General features: G+C 59.3%; 2 protein-coding genes across 6 annotated transcripts; both read right to left on the bottom strand.

Moving 5' to 3' along the window:
• Positions 1–1892: 1892 nt before the first annotated feature.
• On the bottom strand, positions 1893–6679 carry LOC129667199 (uncharacterized; the record flags this gene model as incomplete). Its single annotated transcript, XM_055594695.1, is given in 10 exon segments — positions 1893–2142; positions 2442–2564; positions 2661–2785; positions 2866–2926; positions 3008–3162; positions 3314–3479; positions 3747–3830; positions 5943–6226; positions 6336–6442; positions 6532–6679. Coding segments are annotated over 10 exon segments (1503 nt in total), but the record flags the coding sequence as incomplete, so codon positions are not given.
• Positions 6680–9775: 3096 nt separating this feature from the next.
• Prodh2 (proline dehydrogenase 2) lies at positions 9776–18081 on the bottom strand. 5 transcript variants are annotated; one of them, XM_055594888.1, is made up of 10 exons: positions 17829–18081; positions 17555–17751; positions 17320–17458; positions 17136–17222; positions 14495–14575; positions 14251–14406; positions 14000–14166; positions 12336–12446; positions 11231–11316; positions 9776–10006 (listed from the first exon to the last, which is right to left on the bottom strand). In XM_055594888.1, the coding sequence occupies exons 1-10, from the start codon at positions 18000–18002 to the stop codon at positions 9834–9836; spliced, it is 1371 nt and encodes a 456-aa protein (XP_055450863.1). In that variant the 5' UTR covers positions 18003–18081; the 3' UTR covers positions 9776–9833. The 5 variants fall into 5 exon arrangements, with proteins under 5 accessions (XP_055450863.1, XP_055450858.1, XP_055450860.1 ...); XM_055594885.1 differs by adding an exon at positions 11835–11905 and having other exon boundaries at positions 9930–10006; positions 14000–14406; positions 17829–18073; XM_055594883.1 differs by having other exon boundaries at positions 14000–14406; positions 17829–18073.
• Positions 18082–19209: the final 1128 nt, after the last annotated feature.

Here is a 19209-nt window from a genome sequence, read left to right as displayed (position 1 = left end):
AGAGACAGTGGGGGCTTTACCACTTTCTTTGCTTTGAGGCAAACCCTGAGGGTCAGGGTCAGTCCAGGGGGCTCCCAGGGTAAAGTCTGCAGGGAGAGCTGTGGGCACCTAGCTAGGCGTCTGGGCTAAGAGCAGGGCTCAGCCTGCGCGTGTCTTCCAAGTGGCGTTTATTCTGCAGCTCTGCCATGATCTCCTCCAGCAGATCCATCCTGGGCAGCAGGAGGGCAGAGACAGGCCTGAGCTTAGCTCAGGGACGAGGGGCCCGGGCCTCCCACCATGGCACAGCCTGTTAGCTCACTCCTGTAGGCCGGAGAAGAGGCTCCCTTCCCTCAGCTCTCTGTCCTCACTGTCAGGCTTCTGCAGGAGAAAAGGTTGGCGCTGCCACCAGCTGCCCCGGGGGCGCAGAGCCTGGGACTTTTGGGGACTCTACTCATGGCCTTCCCTGGCAGCAGCTCCCTGGGCACTGAGGCCTCTTTGTTGGTCAGCATGCAGGGGTGGACTCCCAGGGTTGGGGTCCAGAACAGCAGCCCTGTGTGTGCCAGCTGCCCGGCAGAGCTTAGATCCTCCTCAGGCTCTGGTCCCCAGCAGGGAAGCTGACTCCAGAAGGCTGGTGTGCAGGGCAGGGCCTTGGGGGGAGCAGGGCCGCTCAGGGAAGCACAGCTCAGGGGAGAGGGAGCCGGGAGACTCCTGGAGGGGTCACAGGTTAGCAGTGGGCCAGGGGGATCCATACTGTTGAGGTGGGCTCCGGGCAGCAGGGTGCGCTGGGGCTGGGGCCTACATGAAGACTGGAGCCGGGGCTGCTGAGGGTCAAGCTACTGCCCGAGTCCCAGTCTGCACTCCACCGGGCCCCACTGTGACCTGTGGTCCCAGGAGTCTGCAGAGCCTGCAGAAAACAATGGCAAGGAACTGACGTGGCTGTCGGGGTCCCCACACCTCCCTTGGTCCCCCAGACCGTCCCCTGCTTCCTACCTGGGAAGGGCCTGGGGAAGGGCCCACGAGCCTGGCCCTGGCCTTGACCCTGGGAGCCCCTTTACAGTACAGGTGCCCTGGGGGTACAGACCAGATTGTTGGAATGTGTCACACACCATCACAGTGGCCCACCATCACCCTTGCCCTCTAACCTGGCAGGGAGCCCAGGGTTACAGGAGACAGAGCTGTCCACTCGACTGGAGAGCTGGCCTTGGGTGCTGAGTCCTGTGGCAAGAAGGCGGGACGTAGTGCCCTGGGCCCTGCCCAGGGTTCCAGAAGTACCCACGCCACTCTGCCCTTCCTGTACCTGGGCCACAGCCTTTCGCAACAGGTACCGAGTGCTCTGCAAGCTGCCCCAGCGGTCGGCAGGCTCTAGGCCCAGCCCAGCTTGAACCAAGGCCTGGTAGGGGGCTGGCAGCAAGGGGTCCAGGCCTGGGCTCTCACCTGCCTCCAGCTTAGCCTTCACCTCAGGCCCCTTTCCCCCAGCCCAGGGCAGCTCTCCTGTGAAGAAGCGCCATGAGGAGAGACACACTAGTGGGGTGTTTCTGGGGATAGGCGTAAGTGCAGGGAGGGTCACTGACCAGTGAGGACCTCCTGGGCCAGGATGCAGAAGCTGTAGAGGTCTGAGGTCACGGCTGGCACGTCGCCACGGATCAGCTCAAGCGGTAGCCATGGGTACAGTTCAGGGGGCGGGGGGAGCCCTGGGCTTGGGTCTCTCTTGGGGGGGTCCTGTTGCAGCCTGGAGAGGCCAAAAGGTCTAGTGAGCTAGTGCGTGCTGGGAGGGACACAGGGCAGACACGGGGACAGGCGCTCACCTGGGCTGCGGCCTGGGCTGATGCAGCGGCCGCCCGTGTTCCAGGTGGCTCACCTTGGCCAGGCCTGGCCGCACAAGGTGCACAGCATGGGAACTGAGGCCACCGTGGGCCCAGCAGCGGGACTGCAGGAACAACAGGGCCTCCAACACCTGTAGCAGCAGCGTGCAGGGCGGCAGGCCTGGCAGGGCTCGGGGACCTTCCTGGTCGGGTCCTGGAGAGTGCAGCAGGAGATACAGGGAGCCCAGGCACACGGGCTCAAAGAGCAGGCTCAGTCTGGACAGGTCCTCCGAGGGGCTCAGTGCCATCAGCAGCAGCAGCCCAGGGTGGTGCAGGATGCTGGGAGGGGACAGAGCAGGCCCTTCACAGCCTGTCCCAGCTGCACAGGGCGAGGGCTGAGCCGGGCTGCCACCTGCCACGGGCCAGGGGAGGGCTGCCTCAGCAGCTGACACTGAGACCCCTGTCACAGCCTAGCCCCAGCCCCACCCTACCGGCCTAAGGTCCCTCCCACCCCTTCGGCCTCTCCCACACAGATCTGGGTACTGCTCGACAGGGAGAAGGGGGTCGCTGTCGCAGGAAGGCTTTGGGCTGGGTGCTAGGACAGAGCTGAAGCCTCACTACAGCTCTGGCTAGTGCCACAGCCCCTCGATTAGGGCCTGCTGGCGTCGGAGGTCAGCTGGGACTGCTAACCTGCAGTGCTGAAGGTCAGCCAACAGCACATCGGGGCGGGTTTCGGGGGTCTTCAGCTGCCGCACGGTAACGGGGTGGCCCTTCCACAGGAGGCTGGGGAACGGGCAGTGGGTGAGTGCCACAGGCAGGGTTTCCTGGTGAGGGAAGCGGGAGGCGGGGGCGCTCTGGGGGCACGGAACAGGCTCTCACTTGGCCATGAGGGTATGAGAACTGCTCTCGTAGGTACGGTCAGGCTCACCCTGGGTTGGTGCCAGCTCCTTGGAGTCTGCCAGCGGGATGCCCATTACCAGTGCCGGCGGCTGGAGGCAGCTCAGCTGAGGGAGGGAAGACAGCAGGGCTTTGACACCGACAGCATGGGGGGGTAGTCCCTGCCCTCCCATCCTCTCCCTCTTACCTGGCCGAACCCCAACGCGGGGGTTTTGGGGGATCTCCTGAGCTGCCCTTGCCTCAGCGCCCTGGGACAGAGGGCAGGCTGAGGGTAAGTATGAGGCCATTGGGTGTGCTGGCCCTGGAGGTTCGAGGGCGTGGACTGTTACCTGTCTGCCTGCACCAGCCTCAGCGAGGGTAGCGAGCCACACAGGCTGTGCCCAGAGCCAGCCTGCAAGTGACTCAGGGACACGGTGGGCGCCAACTGCCCGCTCTGCACCAGCGCTGACATGTGGGAACGGCACCACTGCAACAGCTCCAGCACCTGGGTGGGGCACAGGGTCAGACGGGGTCACAGGCTGGCCCCAGGCCTCCGCCGAGCTCCCGGCGCCGCTCCCCTCCCCACCCCCCACGCTTCCCCACCCCCCATGCCTCCGCCGCCCGCCCCTGCCCCCCCCCCCCCCCCCCCCGCTCACCTCCCAGCTCTGCGTGCTATCACCCCGCTCAGCCCAGTCTCGAGGGGTGCGACCCTGCTGGTCCCGCAGACGCAGGTCGCCTCCTGCCTGCAGCAGGAGCCACAGCACCAACCCTCGGCCGGAGGAGGCAGCCGCGTGCACGGGTGTGCTGCCGTCGAGGCAGCGGCTAGGACAGGAGGCGAGGCGACGGCGGGATGGTCCACCAGGGAGGAGGCAGGCACCAAAGGGAGCGGGGCGGGGCGGGGGCGGGGCGGACGGGAGGCGACCTGGGAAGTGGGTCGCGTGAGGACTCCAGGGGTCAGCGCGGGAGGAAGACGTGCCTGTGAGCTCTGGGAGGCGCCACAGTGACAACAGAGATGAGCTTAACTCAGAGGACGGGGAGAGCGCCGGGGTACCTGTGCGCTGGGAGGGTTGGGGTGCTGGGGCTGTCCACTCACTGGTTGGGGTTGGCGCCAAAGGTCAGCAGGAGGCGCACGGCCGAAGCGTGGCCCAGGAGCGCGGACAGGAAGAGCGCCGTCTGCCCGGCGGAGTTCTCACCGTCTACCTGGACAACTGAGGGACAGAAAGCTTAAGACTGTGTCCGCTCCGGGTTCCCAGCTTGTCTTTCCAGCCACTAGGCAACCCGCAGCTCGTGTGGAACTCAATATGCACCCGAGGCTGACCGTGGACTTCCGCTCCTCCCGTCTCTGAGGGCTGGGCTGGGCTGGGCCTTACAGGTCTACGCCCCCATGACTGGTGTATGTACGGACACTGAACATTATAAACAAACGCGCTTGCAGCCGAGTGACATCCCCGCCCCTAGGCAAATGCTGGTCAACTCTGGCCTCCACTGTCTCTCTTTGGCTTGGTGCCTGCTCCACCTCCTTCTTCATCATCCTGCCATTGCCCTTGGTTCTGTCCTAGCCATGGCCTCCACGGCAGGACAGCTATGCCCTGATCCCAGAATCCATTTCTGTGTCCTCGAACTAGTACCTCAACACACTAGAAGCTCCATGGAGCTAGAACTCGGGGAGATACCCGTCTGCCGTGAAAATATTCATCCTCCCCAGAGCAGAGGTGTCAGCCCAGGGGCCAAATGTGGTTCTCCAGAACGTCTCAGCACATTCTCTGCCTTACATCTTACTCACAGACTCCGCCAAATTCTGCGATGACATCTTAACTGGTTTTGCACTCTCAACCTGTACCCTAAAGGCATCTTCCCAAAACACAGATCTTTGCCAGGATTACATCATCCCAAACAAGCTGTTCCAAAACAAACAAAAAAAAATACACTAAGAGGGCAAGGCTTGTTTTATGAAGCCAGCCTGACCTTAATTCCAAAACTAGATGACAGTTTCCAGAACCAGAAAGTCAAACTATAAATGAATTCCACATATGACACAGGCAAAAACCTAAGGAAACCCGACTTATCCCCAGAAAGCGGGTGTATCAATGTAATGGACTTTAATGAATTAAAGGACAAAAGCTCTATGTCCTGGACAGCTCAGTGGTAGAGCCCCTGCCTAGAATCCCCCAGTGAGGGGCTGGGGTGTGGCTCAGTGGTAGAGCCCCTGCCTAGAATCCCCCAGTGAGGGGCTGGGATGTGGCTCAGTGGTAGAGCCCCTACATAGAATCCCCCAGTGAGGGGCTGGGTGTGGCTCAGTGGTAGACTGCTTGCCTGGTACAAATAAGGCACTGGGTTCTATCCCTAGCACCAGTGGGAAAACTCACATTTTAACTTTGTAGATATATATATATATAGAAGTCGATGTAATGTAATACCTGTGTATAACCAGGGAGAAAAAAAACCTCAGAAAATTTAGATAGGAATTGCTAATTATGATTATAAACTCCAACAGCAAGCATGATGCTTAGTACAAAAACATTTAATAATTTTGTTTTGTTTTGCTTGTTTGTTTTGTTTTTCAAGACAAGGTTTCTCTGTGTACCCTTTAGGCTGTGCTTGAACTCGCAGAGATCAGCCTGCCTCTGCCTCCTGAGTGCTGGATTAAAGGCGTGTGCCACCATGCCCAGACAGACTTAATTTTTAAAAATAAGGGGAAAAAACAAAAAAACATTTTTTGAGACAGGGTCTCATTAACACAGGCTTCTCCCAAACTCTTCATCCTCCAGCCTCAGCTTCCTGAGGAACGGGATGACACGTGCTTCATGATGGACGCTTTCTCTCTCTCTTCAGCAAGCCTTCTCGGCCAGTAAGTAAGTTTCGACAGTGTCCAGACAGAGTCAGCTTGTGAAACTGTCACCTGCTCATCGCAGTGTGCTCGTCCGACTTCCGGAACCAGTGGTTTCTCATCAAACACAACCAAACCCAGCAATGCTCGCCCACCGTCTCAGGCTCTTCATTGTCTGGGTCCAGTACCCTTCAGCGTCAGCTCCCTGTAGCCAGCTACTCATTTACACACCCAGTTCTCTTAGACCCTAGGACCTTCGCCCAGCCCAGCCCAAGAGATTCCTCCCCCTGCTTTCTGCAGAACGGCTTCCCCTTCATATCCCGTCTGACCATAGACGTTGGCGCCCAGCAGGAGTGGCAACCATACAGGACCCTGGCACCCAGTTACGGGCTGGCCAACTGAAGCCGTCCCCTCGTTGCTGGCTCCTGCCCCACACCATCCCAGCAGCGGAGGCTCACCTCCACGCAGGAGCCTGGCCAGGCCCCAGCACGGGCCTCCAGCCATAGCGAGGCGATGCAGACGGCCCACCTGGGCATCTGGCTCCCTCACGAAGCCCAGCTCCACCGGGAAGCGTGAGGCCCGCGAACGCATGTGCGGCGCTTGCAGCCTCAGCCGGCTCCCGAGGGCAGGGCGCAGGTGAAGGGCAACAGGGCCAGCTCAGAGTGGGGGGCAGTCCGGTTGAGAAGGCCACCCGGGAAGGTCTGACGGGGAAGGAGATGTCTGGTGGGCTGGGCCGGGAGCCCTAGAGAGGGGTCAGAGGTGACAGCGGGAATTTTAGGACAGGGGTGGGCATTCCAGGGAAACTCGAGAGCTGCGGGCAGAGTCCAAGGCTGGGTAGGGTTCTGCGGTACGAAGGGGCTAGCGGGCTCTGGAGGGTGCTGGCGGGCCTGTGGGCTGGGGAGGTCTTGGGTTCCCAGGATAGAGATGGGGTCTGGGTGAAAGGGGAGCTGGGCTGGGGCTGGAGGTGGGGAATGAAATGGGTGTGGGGTCCTGAAAGCTCCAAATAGTTCCGGAACTGGAGTCTGGCCCTGACGGCTTGGTACCTACCGTTGGGCGCAAGCGTGACTGTCACGTGATGGTGGTACAGCGATGGCTGGCCTCGCTGGAATCCTAGGCGCGCGTAGGCCTGCGGCTTCCTGCCGTCTTGCACTTGCGCAGTAGCCCACCCTAAAAAGTAACGCCCCCCCACCCCCATCCCATCGCAGGAGAGAACAGAGACGTTGATCCAAGAGGTTCCAGCTAGCTCTCGCTCCTGCCTGCCTGCTCCAGGACTTGGGGTAGCTCGAGTCTCTTATTTTATGTGTATGAATTTTGCTGTGTGTATGTACGTAAATGCACCGCACAGGCTTCTAATGCCCATGGTGCCCCACAGAGGGGACAGGAGCCCCTGGAACTGGAGTTAAAGGGGCTTGTGAACCACCGTGAGGTGCTAAGGCTCGAGGCCCTCTGGAAAAGCAGCCAGTGCTAACAGCTCGGCCATCTCCCCAACTCCCAGCCGCACCCTCTCGGCTCCTCTTAACCTCAGTTCCGTATTCCCGCGCTCAGCCATCTCACGGCTGTTTCCAGCCAATTCCCTGCACCCCATGCCTGAGGGCCCTTTAGGACGCCTTCCTTTAGACGTGGCCTGGACCACGGCTGCTCCTCTCCACCCAGTCTCCACTCTTTCCTAGCTTCTCTAGTCTCTGAAACAGGTAGGGACCTGAGCAAGGAGCCTGAGGGCAGAAGAATTCTGGGTCCTTATCTTGACGCCGCCTTTAACCGAGGTGCGTTTGTTGGTTACCGCCTGCCTCCCGCCCTGTTCCTCTCAACAGCTGCGGCAGAACGCAAGGATATTTACAAAGTAGGAGCCCCTAGACCAACACAGCCTACAACTCCGTCGGGTGTAACACCCTTGACCTGGGCTCATGGTAACAATTGCCTAGGTCACTTTGCAGAAACGTGAGCCAAGTGTTTCCGGCTCATTTCTTTGTTCCCAGAACTCAGGAATCGGAGGCAAGAAAGATTGCCAGGAGCTCAAGTCCAGCTTAGTCTACATAGAATAACCCCGTCTCAGTAAACAAACAAAACAACACTCCCCAAAATGTTTGTAGGCTGCTCTTGCCCACCCCACTTGAGATAATTTCTTACAATGTAGTGTGGGCTGGCCTTGAATTTGCAACCTCTAGTCTCAGTTCCCAGTGCTGGGATTTTAGGCACACTCAGCAAACACTGACTCTCTCGTGGGGGCTGGAGATAACCGAGAGATGAGCGAGGCGGGGTGGGGAGAGGCTTGACACCCCTGCCCTTATGTCCTAGCCTCACCCTCCCACCTTCAACCTTTGAAGGCTGCTACCTACTCAGCGCTGCATGCAGGTCTGTTCTTCTTTGACGGCTGGGCATTCAACACTGTCACACAGGATGAGGTGGGCCCATCGGGTGGGCGCCTGTTTCTGTCACCCGGTCTCTGCGTTTTCCTGAACACCTTCCTGCCCTGTCCTGAACCCAGGACATCCATGCGAGTGGCTCCCGGCTGTAATTCAGAGGCTCCTGGGCAGAGCTGCCCATGCTTTAATCTACCAGGTCGTGTGTATGTGTGTGTGTGAAGGAGAGAGAAAGAGGAAGGGTGGGGGAGGGGAGAAGGTCTCCCAAAACCATAACTCCCTTCACAATCACTCTGACTCCGGGCTCTCACTCCTTCTGTCTCCACCTTCCAACTGCTGGGATCCTTACTCTTTGGAGACAAAACCCACGGCTGACGGACAGTTACGAGACCTCTTCTCCTCCCCCTGCCGAGAGAAGTCAATGAAAGTCTGATGCCCTTGGCGTTCAGAAGGGCGGTTTGGCCTCTAGTCAGGGCTGGCTCCATCGCTTGTAGAAGGCTGTCTCGAACTCTGTGTCTGCACGGGGCAGCGTGACCTAACCTGTTCATTGCTGCGGCTTGGGGTCACTCCTATTGTTTGACACAGGAGATCACTGCCTGGTTTCCTTGCCCTCCTTGGCCCCACCCTCCTCTGCCGGTCGCTCCCATGATTCCTTGTTGTCTCTGGAGCTGCACCATCAGTCCCTATGCACCCCTGTCCTTGTCTCCTCACTCCTTCATCTGAACCTTTTTTTCTGTGTGTTTTTCTTTATGTGGCTCGGTACTCAAGACAGGGTTTCTCTGTGTAGCCCTGGCTGTGCTGGAACTCAGTCTGTAGACCAAGCTGGCCTTGAACTCGGGGATCCACCTGCCTCTGCCTCTCAAGTGCTGGGATTAAAGCTGTACACCATCACCTGGCTCCTTTCCATCTTTGTAACGTTTATGATTATTTTCAGTGCTGGAGATGGAATTCAAGTTCTTGTATATGTTAAGCACAAACTCTACCATTGAGCCATACCCACACCCCAATCCCCTGCTCTACCACTGAGCCACACCCCAGCCCCCTCACTGGGGAATTCTAGGCAGGGGTTCTATCACTGAGCCACACTCCAGCCCCTCACTGGGGAATTCTAGGCAGGGGCTCTACCACTGAGCCACAACCCAGCCCCTCACTGGGGGATTCTAGGCTGATGCTCTGCCAATGATCTGTGTTCTCAGCTATTTGTTTTATTTCGTTTTGTTTTGTTGAGATAGAGTCTTACTTTGTAGTCCAGGCTAGCCTTGAACCTGTAATACTCCTGCCTGTGCTTCTGAGTGCCACATCTTTCTGAGACAGCCCCTCTCACTGGGACGTGGGGCTCACCAGTTGGACTGGGCTGGCTGACCAGGATCTGCCTGTCTCAGCCTATGCCACCATGCTTGGAGTTTATATGGGTGCTGGAGAGTAAACTCAGCTCCTCATGTTTGTGCACCAGACATTTTACCAACAGAGACATCCTGCCAGCCTGCCCATCAATGTTTATTAACCAAAGGAGTCGTCCACCCATCCTGGGCATGTGGCCTTGGCCAAGGCTTTTGTCTTAAGTCATCAGTGTCTGCTCTTCAGCTGTGTGATTTATTGCGATCCTCTGAGATGGGAAGAATTCTTGAATAGATCCCTGACCAACCTCCTTGAAGGATAGATGATCTTCTAAAGACCCAATTCATTCATTCATTCATTCATTCATTTTTTTCTCTCTCTCCTCTCTCCTCCTTCACAGTATGTAGCCCAGGCTGGCTTGGAACTCATGATCCCCTGCCCCAGCCTCCCTCCGTTGTGCTGGGAGGGAGGGAGTGTGTTACCACATAGGACTAACCAGCTCCAGACTTTCGGGCATGCTATCCAAGCTCTGGTGGTGGAGGCAGGAGCAGCCCTTCCACAGGGAGGCAGCTTCAGAGAAGTGCAGACAGGGCCAGGGTCTCAGGACCTTTATTGAGCACACGGCCCCTGGTGGTGCCGATGGAGGGACCCTTAGGCCTTCCTTCCCAGCAGCCTCCGCCACAGTTCCTGGCTGAGCAGAGCCTGTTCTCTGCGGGCACCCTGAAGTACACTCCGGTTCTCCTGAGCTCTCCGGATCAGGTAGGGGATCACCTCCTCCAGGCAGCCATAGGGAATAGACTTATAGACCACATATCCAGCCTGCCCTGTTGGGGAGAGGATTGGGTGTGTGTGGGCTCAGGGAGAGAGCTGTTCCTGGGAATCCGCAACAGCAGTTAACTCCTCTGCTCAGAGGATGGCAGACTGGGTGTTTGAGATATAATTCATTACTAAAAAAACACTCTACCGCAAGCAATTAAAACAAATGATTTTCCTCTTCTCCCTCTGTTCATCCCTCCCTTCCTCCCTTCTGACTGGTTATGAGATTGACATCTATCTATCTATCTATCTATCTATCTATCTATCTATCTATCTATCTATCATCTTTTCTTGAGACAGGGTTTCTCTATGTAGCCTTGGCTGTCCTGGACTTGCTCTGTAGAACAGGCTGGCCTCAAACTCACAGAGATCCACCTGCCTCTGCCTCCCAAGTGCTGGGATTAAAGGCATGCCCCACCACGCCTGGCTACAAACACCTCAGTTGAGAGCAAGGGTCTACTAATTCAGGAATTAAGAAAGTGAAAGCGCAGACACGGGAAGCCAGCCTGTCCCTGAAGGAGAAATTGCTGTTGGATAACCTAGCATGCTATGAGATTCTGTGGAGTTGGGAGCCTGACTAGGCTGGGAGTTATTGGGGCCCTGTCCCACATTAAACTAGAACTCAGAAAAAGCACACCTTCTGAGGGAGAGTCTGTGGGGTGTTCACCCCCCACCCCTCCACACACCTAGAGAACGTGTTAGGGCAAGAAGAAGCCAGAAGTCAGGTTGTGTTGTGAGAAGGGCCTCCTTGCACTGCCTGAAACTGGACGAGTTGGCCTGCAGGCTTCTGGAGCCTCTGCCTCCCACCCCACAGGCGTTCTAGGATGACAGACATTTGCAGCACTGTCTGGCTTTCGCACGGGTTCTGGAGATTTGCACGCTAGGCACTTTACCCACTGGGCATCTTCCCAGCCATAAAGAGCTTTTGTCACCCTTAATGCCCCGCCTAAGGAAAGGAGTCTGGTGTACAGCCCCAGGGACAGTAGTCAGGATGGGCAACATGGCGCCTTAAACAAGACCTGGCACAAACCAGGAAAGAAGACACAGGACACAGCCCTGCAAGGGCCGAGGGTACTGGACCACTGATCTGTCGGGAAGGAACTGGAGGATGAGCCGGGTTTCCTGAGAGAGTGGAGCTAGAGGGTGGCTGGGGACAGCAGGAGGGATCCGGCTGGGAGGGGATGGGAGGCTGGGGGGGGGGGTAGAAATGGAGGGACGGGCCATTCCCCTACCTAGGGCCAGGGAGACGTGGTCACACATGCCCAGAAGTTGTCCAAAACAGACAGGCCCATCCGGAGGAATGCCCAGCTCCCACATGCTGCAGAGGGAGGCACATCATCAGTCCAGACAGTGGCTAGAGCTAGAGAGCAAGTCAGCCATTCCCCACCCAAGAGTTCAAATACGGGTGGGCAGCTGGCCACTGGAGCCACAGTTCCTCACCCACAGCTTCAACCCGGGATCAAGCGCCAGGGTGGGCCGGTCTGTGCTAAAGACCTGCACGGTTTCCCCTGACAGTGTAACTAGTTATGTAGCGTTTACACGATCACTCTAGGCGGTATACATAAGCTTCACGACACCAAGCCCACAGGAAGAGGTCCAGGGGCCACCTGCAAATATTAAAATATCACAGCATCTGACAGGAGGAACTTGAGCATCTGAAGATTGTGGTTTCCATGGAGATTCGTCCTAGAACAAGTTTTCCACAGACGATTCTGAGAAATGACTCTATCCTCAGGCCCAGTGGTAAACAACCACTGCAGGGCTGGAGACACGGCTCAGTGGTTAAAAGCACCGACTGCTCTTCCGGAGGACGTGGGTTCAAATCCCAGCACCCACCTGGCAGTTCACAACTGTCTGTAAGTCCGGTTCCAGGGGATCTGACACCCTCTTCTGGCTTCCCCTGGCACCTGCATTCATGGGTGCACACACACACACACACACACACACACACACACACACATAAAAATCAGATCAAATCAGTAACAACTCCATCAGTTCTGTTGAGTGTCAGCCACTCCCTGGAATCTCTGTCTCCCCTGTGTCTCGGTAAATAAGGGACAATGCCCTGTCACACAAAGGCATAGAAGATTCTTACTAGGTAACCCAAGTTGGCATCAACTTCTTGATTCTCCTGCCTCAGCCTTCTGGGGACTGGGTAGCAGGTGTGTGTCATCATGCAGGGTGGGGTTAAATATTTGCAACGACCTCCCCTCGAGCCTCCTTACTGAACCTCTTCTTGTTCCTCATTCCCCACCCCCTTCCCATCATGGCCAGGCAGGCACAGGAAAGGGGCGGGGCCTCTCAGGGCCCCCGGTCTCCCGTCCCCTAACCTCATACCGCTTAGTCGCCTGGTGAACAGACTCCTCATTGTGGGAAGCCACCATGAGGTGGCACAGGGGGCCGTGGTGGGACACCCGTCGCAGCATCAGCTCCAGACAGCGGCTGTAACTGAAGGAGGGCTCCGCTCAGCTCACGGAGGGGACGAGGACCAAGCTCGGGGACTTGCACTATGGGCACAAGCTCCTCAGAGCTGTCTCTCTCTTCTGTTTTCTGACACTCAGTCTCACTGGGTAGCCCAGGCCCTTGAATTCATGGTCCTCCTGCCTCAGCCTCTCTCGGACAAGGGTGACAAACGTGCTTCTAAAGGCCAGGACTGAATGGTCTCTGACCCGACAGCTGCCTCGGCCATGCCCGAGATGACATTTACCCAGGGTTAGTTTCTGCAGCATGGATGGATTTTGTTTGTTTGTTTTGTTTTCTTGAGACAGGCTTTCTGTGTGTAGCCTTGGCTGAACTGAACTTGCTTTGTAGAACAGGCTGGCCTCAAACGTAGCACTCGGGAGGCAGAGGCAGAGGCAGAGGCAGGTGGATCTCTGTGAGTTCAAGGCCTGCCTGGTCTACAGGGTGAGTTCCAGGACAGCCAGGGCTACACGGAGAAGCCCTGTTTCAAGAAACTACAACCAATCAACCAACAAAGCCTCGATGGGGGAGGCAGGATGAGCCGACACCACCCAGGTCCCTCTGCTTCCTGACTGAGGACTCAGCGTGGCCATGTGTGAGAGCCGCCTCATGCCCACGCTGTCACACCTCAAACCATGAGACAAACAAACCACTTCGTCTTTAACTGGCTTTTGTCAGAGCTCTTGTCACAGCGGTGAGAAGAGTAACATATATGTGCACCGAACATGATTAGTGACAGCCCAAGTGTCCCCAGCAGGGAAGTAGCCTCAGGGGTGATGACTGCAGAGGAAAGCAGCTAAGCTGAGGGTGGCTGTGGAGGGGGCCGGGAAGGACGGAGGAGGAGGTCCTGAGCCCTGCAGGGGCGGTGGACATGGAGACACACACAAGATGTTTGGCTCAGCACTCCATGGAAGGTAATGAGCATGTCATTCCAGCTACTCTGGACGACGAGACAGGAGGATTGCAAGTTCAAAGCCTCGCTGTGCTATAGAGTGAGTTCAAGGTCTCTCTGGGAGCTTAGCAAGAGTGTGTTTTAAATACAAGGCTGGGATGTGGCTCAGTGGTGGAGCCCCTGCCTAGAATCCCCCAGTGAGGGGCTGGGGTGTGGCTCAGTGGTAGAGCCCCTGCCTAGAATTCACCAGTGAGGGGCTGGGGTGTGGCTCAGTGGTAGAGCCCCTGCCTAGAATCCCCAGTGAGGGGGCTGGGGTGTGGCTCAGGGGTAGAGCCCCTGCCTAGAATCCCCCAGTGAGGGGCTGGAGTGTAGCTCAGTGGTAGAGCCCCTGCCTAGAACCTCCCAGTGAGGGGCTGGGGGTGTGGCTCAGTGGTGGAGCCCCTGCCTAGAATCCCCCAGTGAGGGGCTGGGGTGTGGCTCAGTGGTGGAGCCCCTGCCTAGAATCCCCAGTGAGGGGGCTGGGGTGTGGCTCAGTGGTGGAGCCCCTGCCTAGAATCCCCCAGTGAGGGGTTGGGGTGTGGCTCAGTGGTAGAGCCCCTGCCTAGAGTCCCCCAGTGGTTTCTCCCGCGGCCTCTTGGCCTCTCCCTACCTTCGGCTAGTGGCCTCGTAGTCGGGCTGAGTGCAGTCCTCCGTCCCGTGGAGCTGGGCCACAGCCCGCTCCTTGTCCAGATAGGCCCCGCGCACCAACTTCACCCCAAAGGCCAGGCCAGCCTTGTGTGCGGCCTCGGCGTCCCGCTCCAGCCGTTTGTGGGTGTCCTGCGGGGCAGGGGGGCGCACAGGCAGCCTCAGGAGGATGGGGTGCCGGGCCCCACCCACGGCCCCGCAGAGCACAGCACCTACCTTCAGGTAGGCCTGGTAGGTGTTCCACACCCAGGGCCCGCCCTCCCCGGGGCGGTTCCAGCGCGCGGCCAGGGCGGCCGCCAGCAGGGACAGCGCGGGGTTGATGAACGTGTACTCCGCGTCCACCAGGAGCCTCACGTGCTGCGCCCGGGCATGCTGCGGGGGAGGGGACCGAGGTCGGGGACAGCGGCGCCCGGCGGGGCGGGGTCCGGCGGGGCGCGGAGCCCGGCCACGCACGCCTTACCTGCGCCACGCGGTGCAAGCGGCGGAGGGAGGCCTGCAGGTGCCGGTTCTGCTCCGTGCTGAGGCAGGGGAGCTGGACGCCCTAGGGGGCATCAGGGAGTCTGCTCAGCACTGCTGGCTCCTCCGCTCTCCCGCCAGGAAAGGGTGTGTGTGTGTGTGTGTGCTCGTGTCTGTGTGTCTGTGTGAAGAGCGTGTGGGAAACCAGAATTTCTGGGAAAGCATGCCTGTAATCTCACAGTTTGGGAGGTGGAGGCAGCCTGGGCTAGTCTGTCTATAGAGAAAGAAAGGGGCCAGCGAGCTGAACCTGTGGCTGAATGCAGCTGCTGGTAAGGCTCAAGACCCGAGTTCAAGTCCCAGGACCCACGAGGTGGCCGGAGACGCTGAGTCCTCAGAATTGTTCTCTGACCTCCACTCCAAGCTGTGGACGTATACCGGGCAGCCCACACAGGCACGCACGCACGCACGCACGCACAAGCTACATCAAAAAAGATGTAGAAGGAAAAAAAAAAAAAAAAAAAGGAGGGAAGAAAAAAGGGAAGGAGAAAGCCGGGGCGGCAGAGGGGGTCTCCAAAAATAAGCAAAATCACCACATAAGCCAGTCATGGTAGTGTACAGCTGTAGCGTTATCGTTTAGGAGGGGGAGGCGGGAAGGCTGGGAGCGAAAGGCTACCCTGGGCTACGAAGTGAGTGAGAGGCCAGCCTGGGCTATCTGAGATCCAGCCCTAAAAGGAAAAGACAAGATCAAACCCAACCAAAACTCACCCCCAGGCTGATGGGGAGTCCTGGAGCCACAGGAAGGCTCCACGTATGGAAAGGGAGCTGCGTGGTCCTACTGTGTGTTGTGTCCTCAGGCTCATCAAGGGCTATCTCTGCCGTCTACCTGGGACACGCGCCCCAGGCTCACCTAGAATTCACTGTGTGGCCAAGGACGGCCTTTAGCTCCCCCCCACCACCACCACCACCACCACGTGCTGGGTCTCTGGGAGTTTACCATCAACCTGGCTCGGCTGGCAGTTTTCATTAAACATTCGTCTTTAAGTCAGGAGGCAAAACTAGTTTAAACGGTTAGGACGCTCTACCCGGCCAGTCCCCAGCCCCAGGCAGCCGGAGGGGCGCGGACGCCCCCGCCTCCAGGCGGCGCCGCTGGCCTCGCCACCCACAGGGTCTGCGCCTGAGGCCTGGGGAAGGGCCCGGCAGAGCGGCCGCTCGACGGGGGACCCGCGCCCGGGGGAACCGGCGGCTTCCAGGCCTCTGCCGCCCCCGTGTGGCCACCCCGGCAGGCGGCGCGTGCTTCTGGGCGCGGGTCCCGGATCGCGGCGTCCCGCCCCGCGGCCCTGACGTCCCCCCACCGGCGATGGGCGTCCGCACAGGGCGACGCGCGGACCAGCCGGGCTCCCTCAGGTTGCGTTTGTCAGAGGCTTTTAGCGCAGCGACGGGAGGACGCGCAGACAGCTCCTGCCCGGTGCTGCCGAGCGACCGTCCCGTGGCATTCCTACCGCAGTGGGCGTGACAAGCCACCCGGAGAGGATTAAGGGACAAAGGGGGGCGTGCAAACCCACCGTGCCATCTCGTGTGGCGGGCCTGAGGCCTGCACGCATGCTTGAGAACACGCATAAACTCTCGCCCTCACACACACACACACACACACACGCAGAAACAGGGCATTAGAACAATACTGAGGAATGAATGAATGAACGGAAGAATGCGCGAATGAAGAATAAACGCATAAAGGGCTAGGCCTGGTGGCCAGCATTTGTCACTCCAGCGCTGGGAAGGCTGAGAAGGCAGATTGCAAGTTCTAGGCCAGCCTAGGCTACCCGGGAAGAGCCTGTTTCAAAACACAGGCACACAGAGGGGAAGGAAAATCCCTTGTAGCAGGCATAGACTAGTGTAGCTACTGACTGGCAAACAAACAAACACCAAAACCAAACTTATTTTCACAGCAGCGCATGCCTGTGTAGCAGGGTTGGGGACACGGGGGCGGGAACGTGAGGGACATTTTGGCTTTCTTGAAAGCTCACTTATGTAAACATGTTTCCCTTTTAACCCCAAGTGTGGGATTTCAGCTGGGTTTATCACAGCTGATATTCATCTGATGCTGGGCGGGCACGGCCTTTCACAGCTGGTGTGGCCCAGACGGGGCGTGGTCCAGGGCTCTGGGGGTATAAATGTGAGAGCCCAGGAAAAGGTGTGGCCTGGGGTGTGGCGAGTGGCAGTTTGGCGAGGCTAGAGACGTGTGGAGACAGAGGGAGGAGTCAGAGGGAGAGAAACAGCCCAGCCCAGAGACGTGGACCCATCGAGCCCAAACAGCCGGGAGAAGTAAAGGGGTCTGCAGCCCCTCTCCCCACTACCCACGAGCCCTCTCTCCTGCCTGTGTGTTTTTGAGGTAAGTCTCACTGTCCGGCCCAGGCTGACCACAGTGATGTCATCCTCCTGCCTCAGCTTCCCAAGAGCTGGGATTACAGGCATGCAGGGCGGTGCTCAGCGACTGACCAGAAACTCATGTCCTGTCCTCTGTGGAGACCGTGCTGCTGTCTGGATGCCTGCTCCGGGAAGCTCCTCACCCCCTCCCGCCCCTAGGCCCTCAGGAGACCCACATTTGTCCAGGCCGCCCTCGTCCTCGGTGACTCCTTAGTCCTTACCCGGCCCGAGTCCATGGCTTCCGCCAGCCCCTCAGGGCTCAGCTCCGAGGAACCTCCTGGCCTCTGGATCCAAGCCGATAGATCCTTCTGAAATGGGGTGGCGGCTGGCACGGTGAGGGTACCCTGGGGCGGGGGGGGGCGCGGCCACGTCTGGGTCCCCATCCCCGTCCCGCTTGTCACTTACACAAAGCTGGGTGCTGGCCAGCGCCGTCACCTTCAGCTGCATGAGGCTGCTCCGGGCGGGGCCGGGGGCGTCCGCGAGGGCTCGAGACAGGTCCACGCAGCGCAGCATGGCGCGGAGGTTGCCCTCGTACCAGGCCTCGCTGCGCGGCCGGCGAGGTCAGCCTCCCCGGCCGGGAGCCCCCTCCCTGCCATCGCCCCTCCTCCCCGGGACCCCGGCTCGCTCTCTCTCCGCTCACCTGCTCTTGGCAGCGGACTCTGGCTCCTCCTCGGTGGGCACCGCCAGCAGGGGCTGGAGCCCCAGGGCCCGCAGCTGCCGGACACAGCCCTCCACCTCCTCGGCCGTCTCCCCGGCCACGAACTGCCCGTAGACGGATGCTCGGAGGAGCGCGCCCGACAGCCGGGAGCCCAGGACCCTCCGAGACCAGGCCTGGAGCTGGGGGGCAGCGCGGGAGGGCTCAGAGCCGGGTCGGGGCCAGCCCGGGCCGGCCGGCCCCGCGCCCTGCTGCTCACCGCGAGCCCGTGGGCCACCGCGGGGGGCCAGGCGCACAGGCGGAGCACCAGCCAGGCGCGCGCCAGCTCCGCCGTCCCCTTGAGGCGGAAGGCCCCGCCGTCGAAGCGCAGGGGCCGCCGGCCGCCCGCGGAGGGGCGGGAGGGGCCGCAGAGCCGCAGACGGGTCCAGACCATGGTCAGCCTCCGGTCGCCGCCGCACCGGGGGAAGGGGCCGGGCGGACAGCGCGCGCGCGGCAAATGCCCCTTGCCCAGCTTTGGGGGTGGGAGGGGTGGGCGGGGGTGGGGGCGGTGACTGATTAACCGGGCAGATCTTTAGGATGGCAGGCGCTTGGGGTGGGGGGGGGGGGGAATAATTAAAGGGTGGGGGGAGAGGGGAGAAAAAAAAGGGGGGGGGGCCCCCCCCCCCAGTGACAGCCCCCAGTAACCTTCAGCCCGACGGTGCGGCAGACCTCAGGAGCCCAGCTTGCAGCCCCAGCCTCGCCTCTCCCGTGGCCATCGCTGCATCTGCAGGCAGGGGCAGGGCAGGGCCACCGCACGCAGCTCACAGCCCTGTCGCCCGCGGGGAACAGGTAGCCAGCAGAACTTGAACGTGGGCATGGGGGGGGGATGACGTAATGGCCCAGCCCCAGATGAAAACCACCCAAATGTCCACCAAACGGGACTGCATGATGACCACGAGGTGTCCGCATGGGGACACGGGCAGTGGGCTCTTTGTTCGCCACCACGAGTTTGCTTTCCTTTAGGATTGCCCCTTATTTTATAATAAACCCGTGCGTCGCCCGCCATGTCCAAACTCATGCAGTCCCCGCAATGGCCAGGAGAGGGCACCAGACGCCGCCTAAGGTGGTGAGCCGCCATGTGGGTGCTGGGAATTGAACCCTGGTCCAATGGAAGAGCAGCCACTGCTCTTCACCACTGAGCCATCTCTCCAGCCCCTACAGTATTTTTAAGATTTTTTTTTTTTTTTTTTACTATTTTAATTTCATGCGTGCACGTCCGTCTGCGCATGTAAGTGCAGGCGCCCACTGAGAGGCCGCAGGTCCATCGACAGCTGGGGTGCCGGGCAGGTCTGTGTCATTCAGCGTGACCGCCGGGAATGAAACAGGGGTCCTCTGGGAAAGCAGCCAGGGCTCCTAACTGCTGAGCGGGCTCTCAGGAGAGGGAAACAAACAAACAAACAAACACACTGGACTCTCACACCCAGGCTGGCTTTGAAGCCACAGCAATTCTCCTGTCTCAGCGCAGCCTCCCAAGTGGTTGCAGGCATGCGACACCATGCCCAAGACACGCTCGGGCTGGAGAGATGGCTCAGAGGTTAGAGCACTCACTGGCTGCTCTTCCAGAGGTCCTGAGTTCAATTCCCAGCACCCACACAACTGTC

This window comes from Psammomys obesus, unplaced genomic scaffold (genome assembly GCF_907164565.1).
Source record: "Psammomys obesus unplaced genomic scaffold, mPsaObe1.curated_primary_1811, whole genome shotgun sequence".
Classification (NCBI taxonomy): Eukaryota; Metazoa; Chordata; class Mammalia; order Rodentia; family Muridae; genus Psammomys; species Psammomys obesus.
The sequence above is the reverse complement of the archived record's forward strand: the minus strand, read 5'-3'. Positions and strand labels throughout refer to the sequence as shown.

Excerpts from the sequence above, each read along its gene's own strand:
- Prodh2 (XM_055594887.1), bottom strand. The coding sequence starts at position 18,002 with ATGGTCTGGACCCGTCTGCGGCTCTGCGGCCCCTCCCGCCCCTCCGCG. Across the intron at positions 14,407-14,494 it reads GCTTGCACCGCGTGGCGCAG|CATGCCCGGGCGCAGCACGT; the intron begins GTAAGGCGTGCG and ends CCTCCCCCGCAG. Across the intron at positions 12,447-13,999 it reads TACGAGGCCACTAGCCGAAG|TTACAGCCGCTGTCTGGAGC; the intron begins GTAGGGAGAGGC and ends GCCCTCCTTCAG.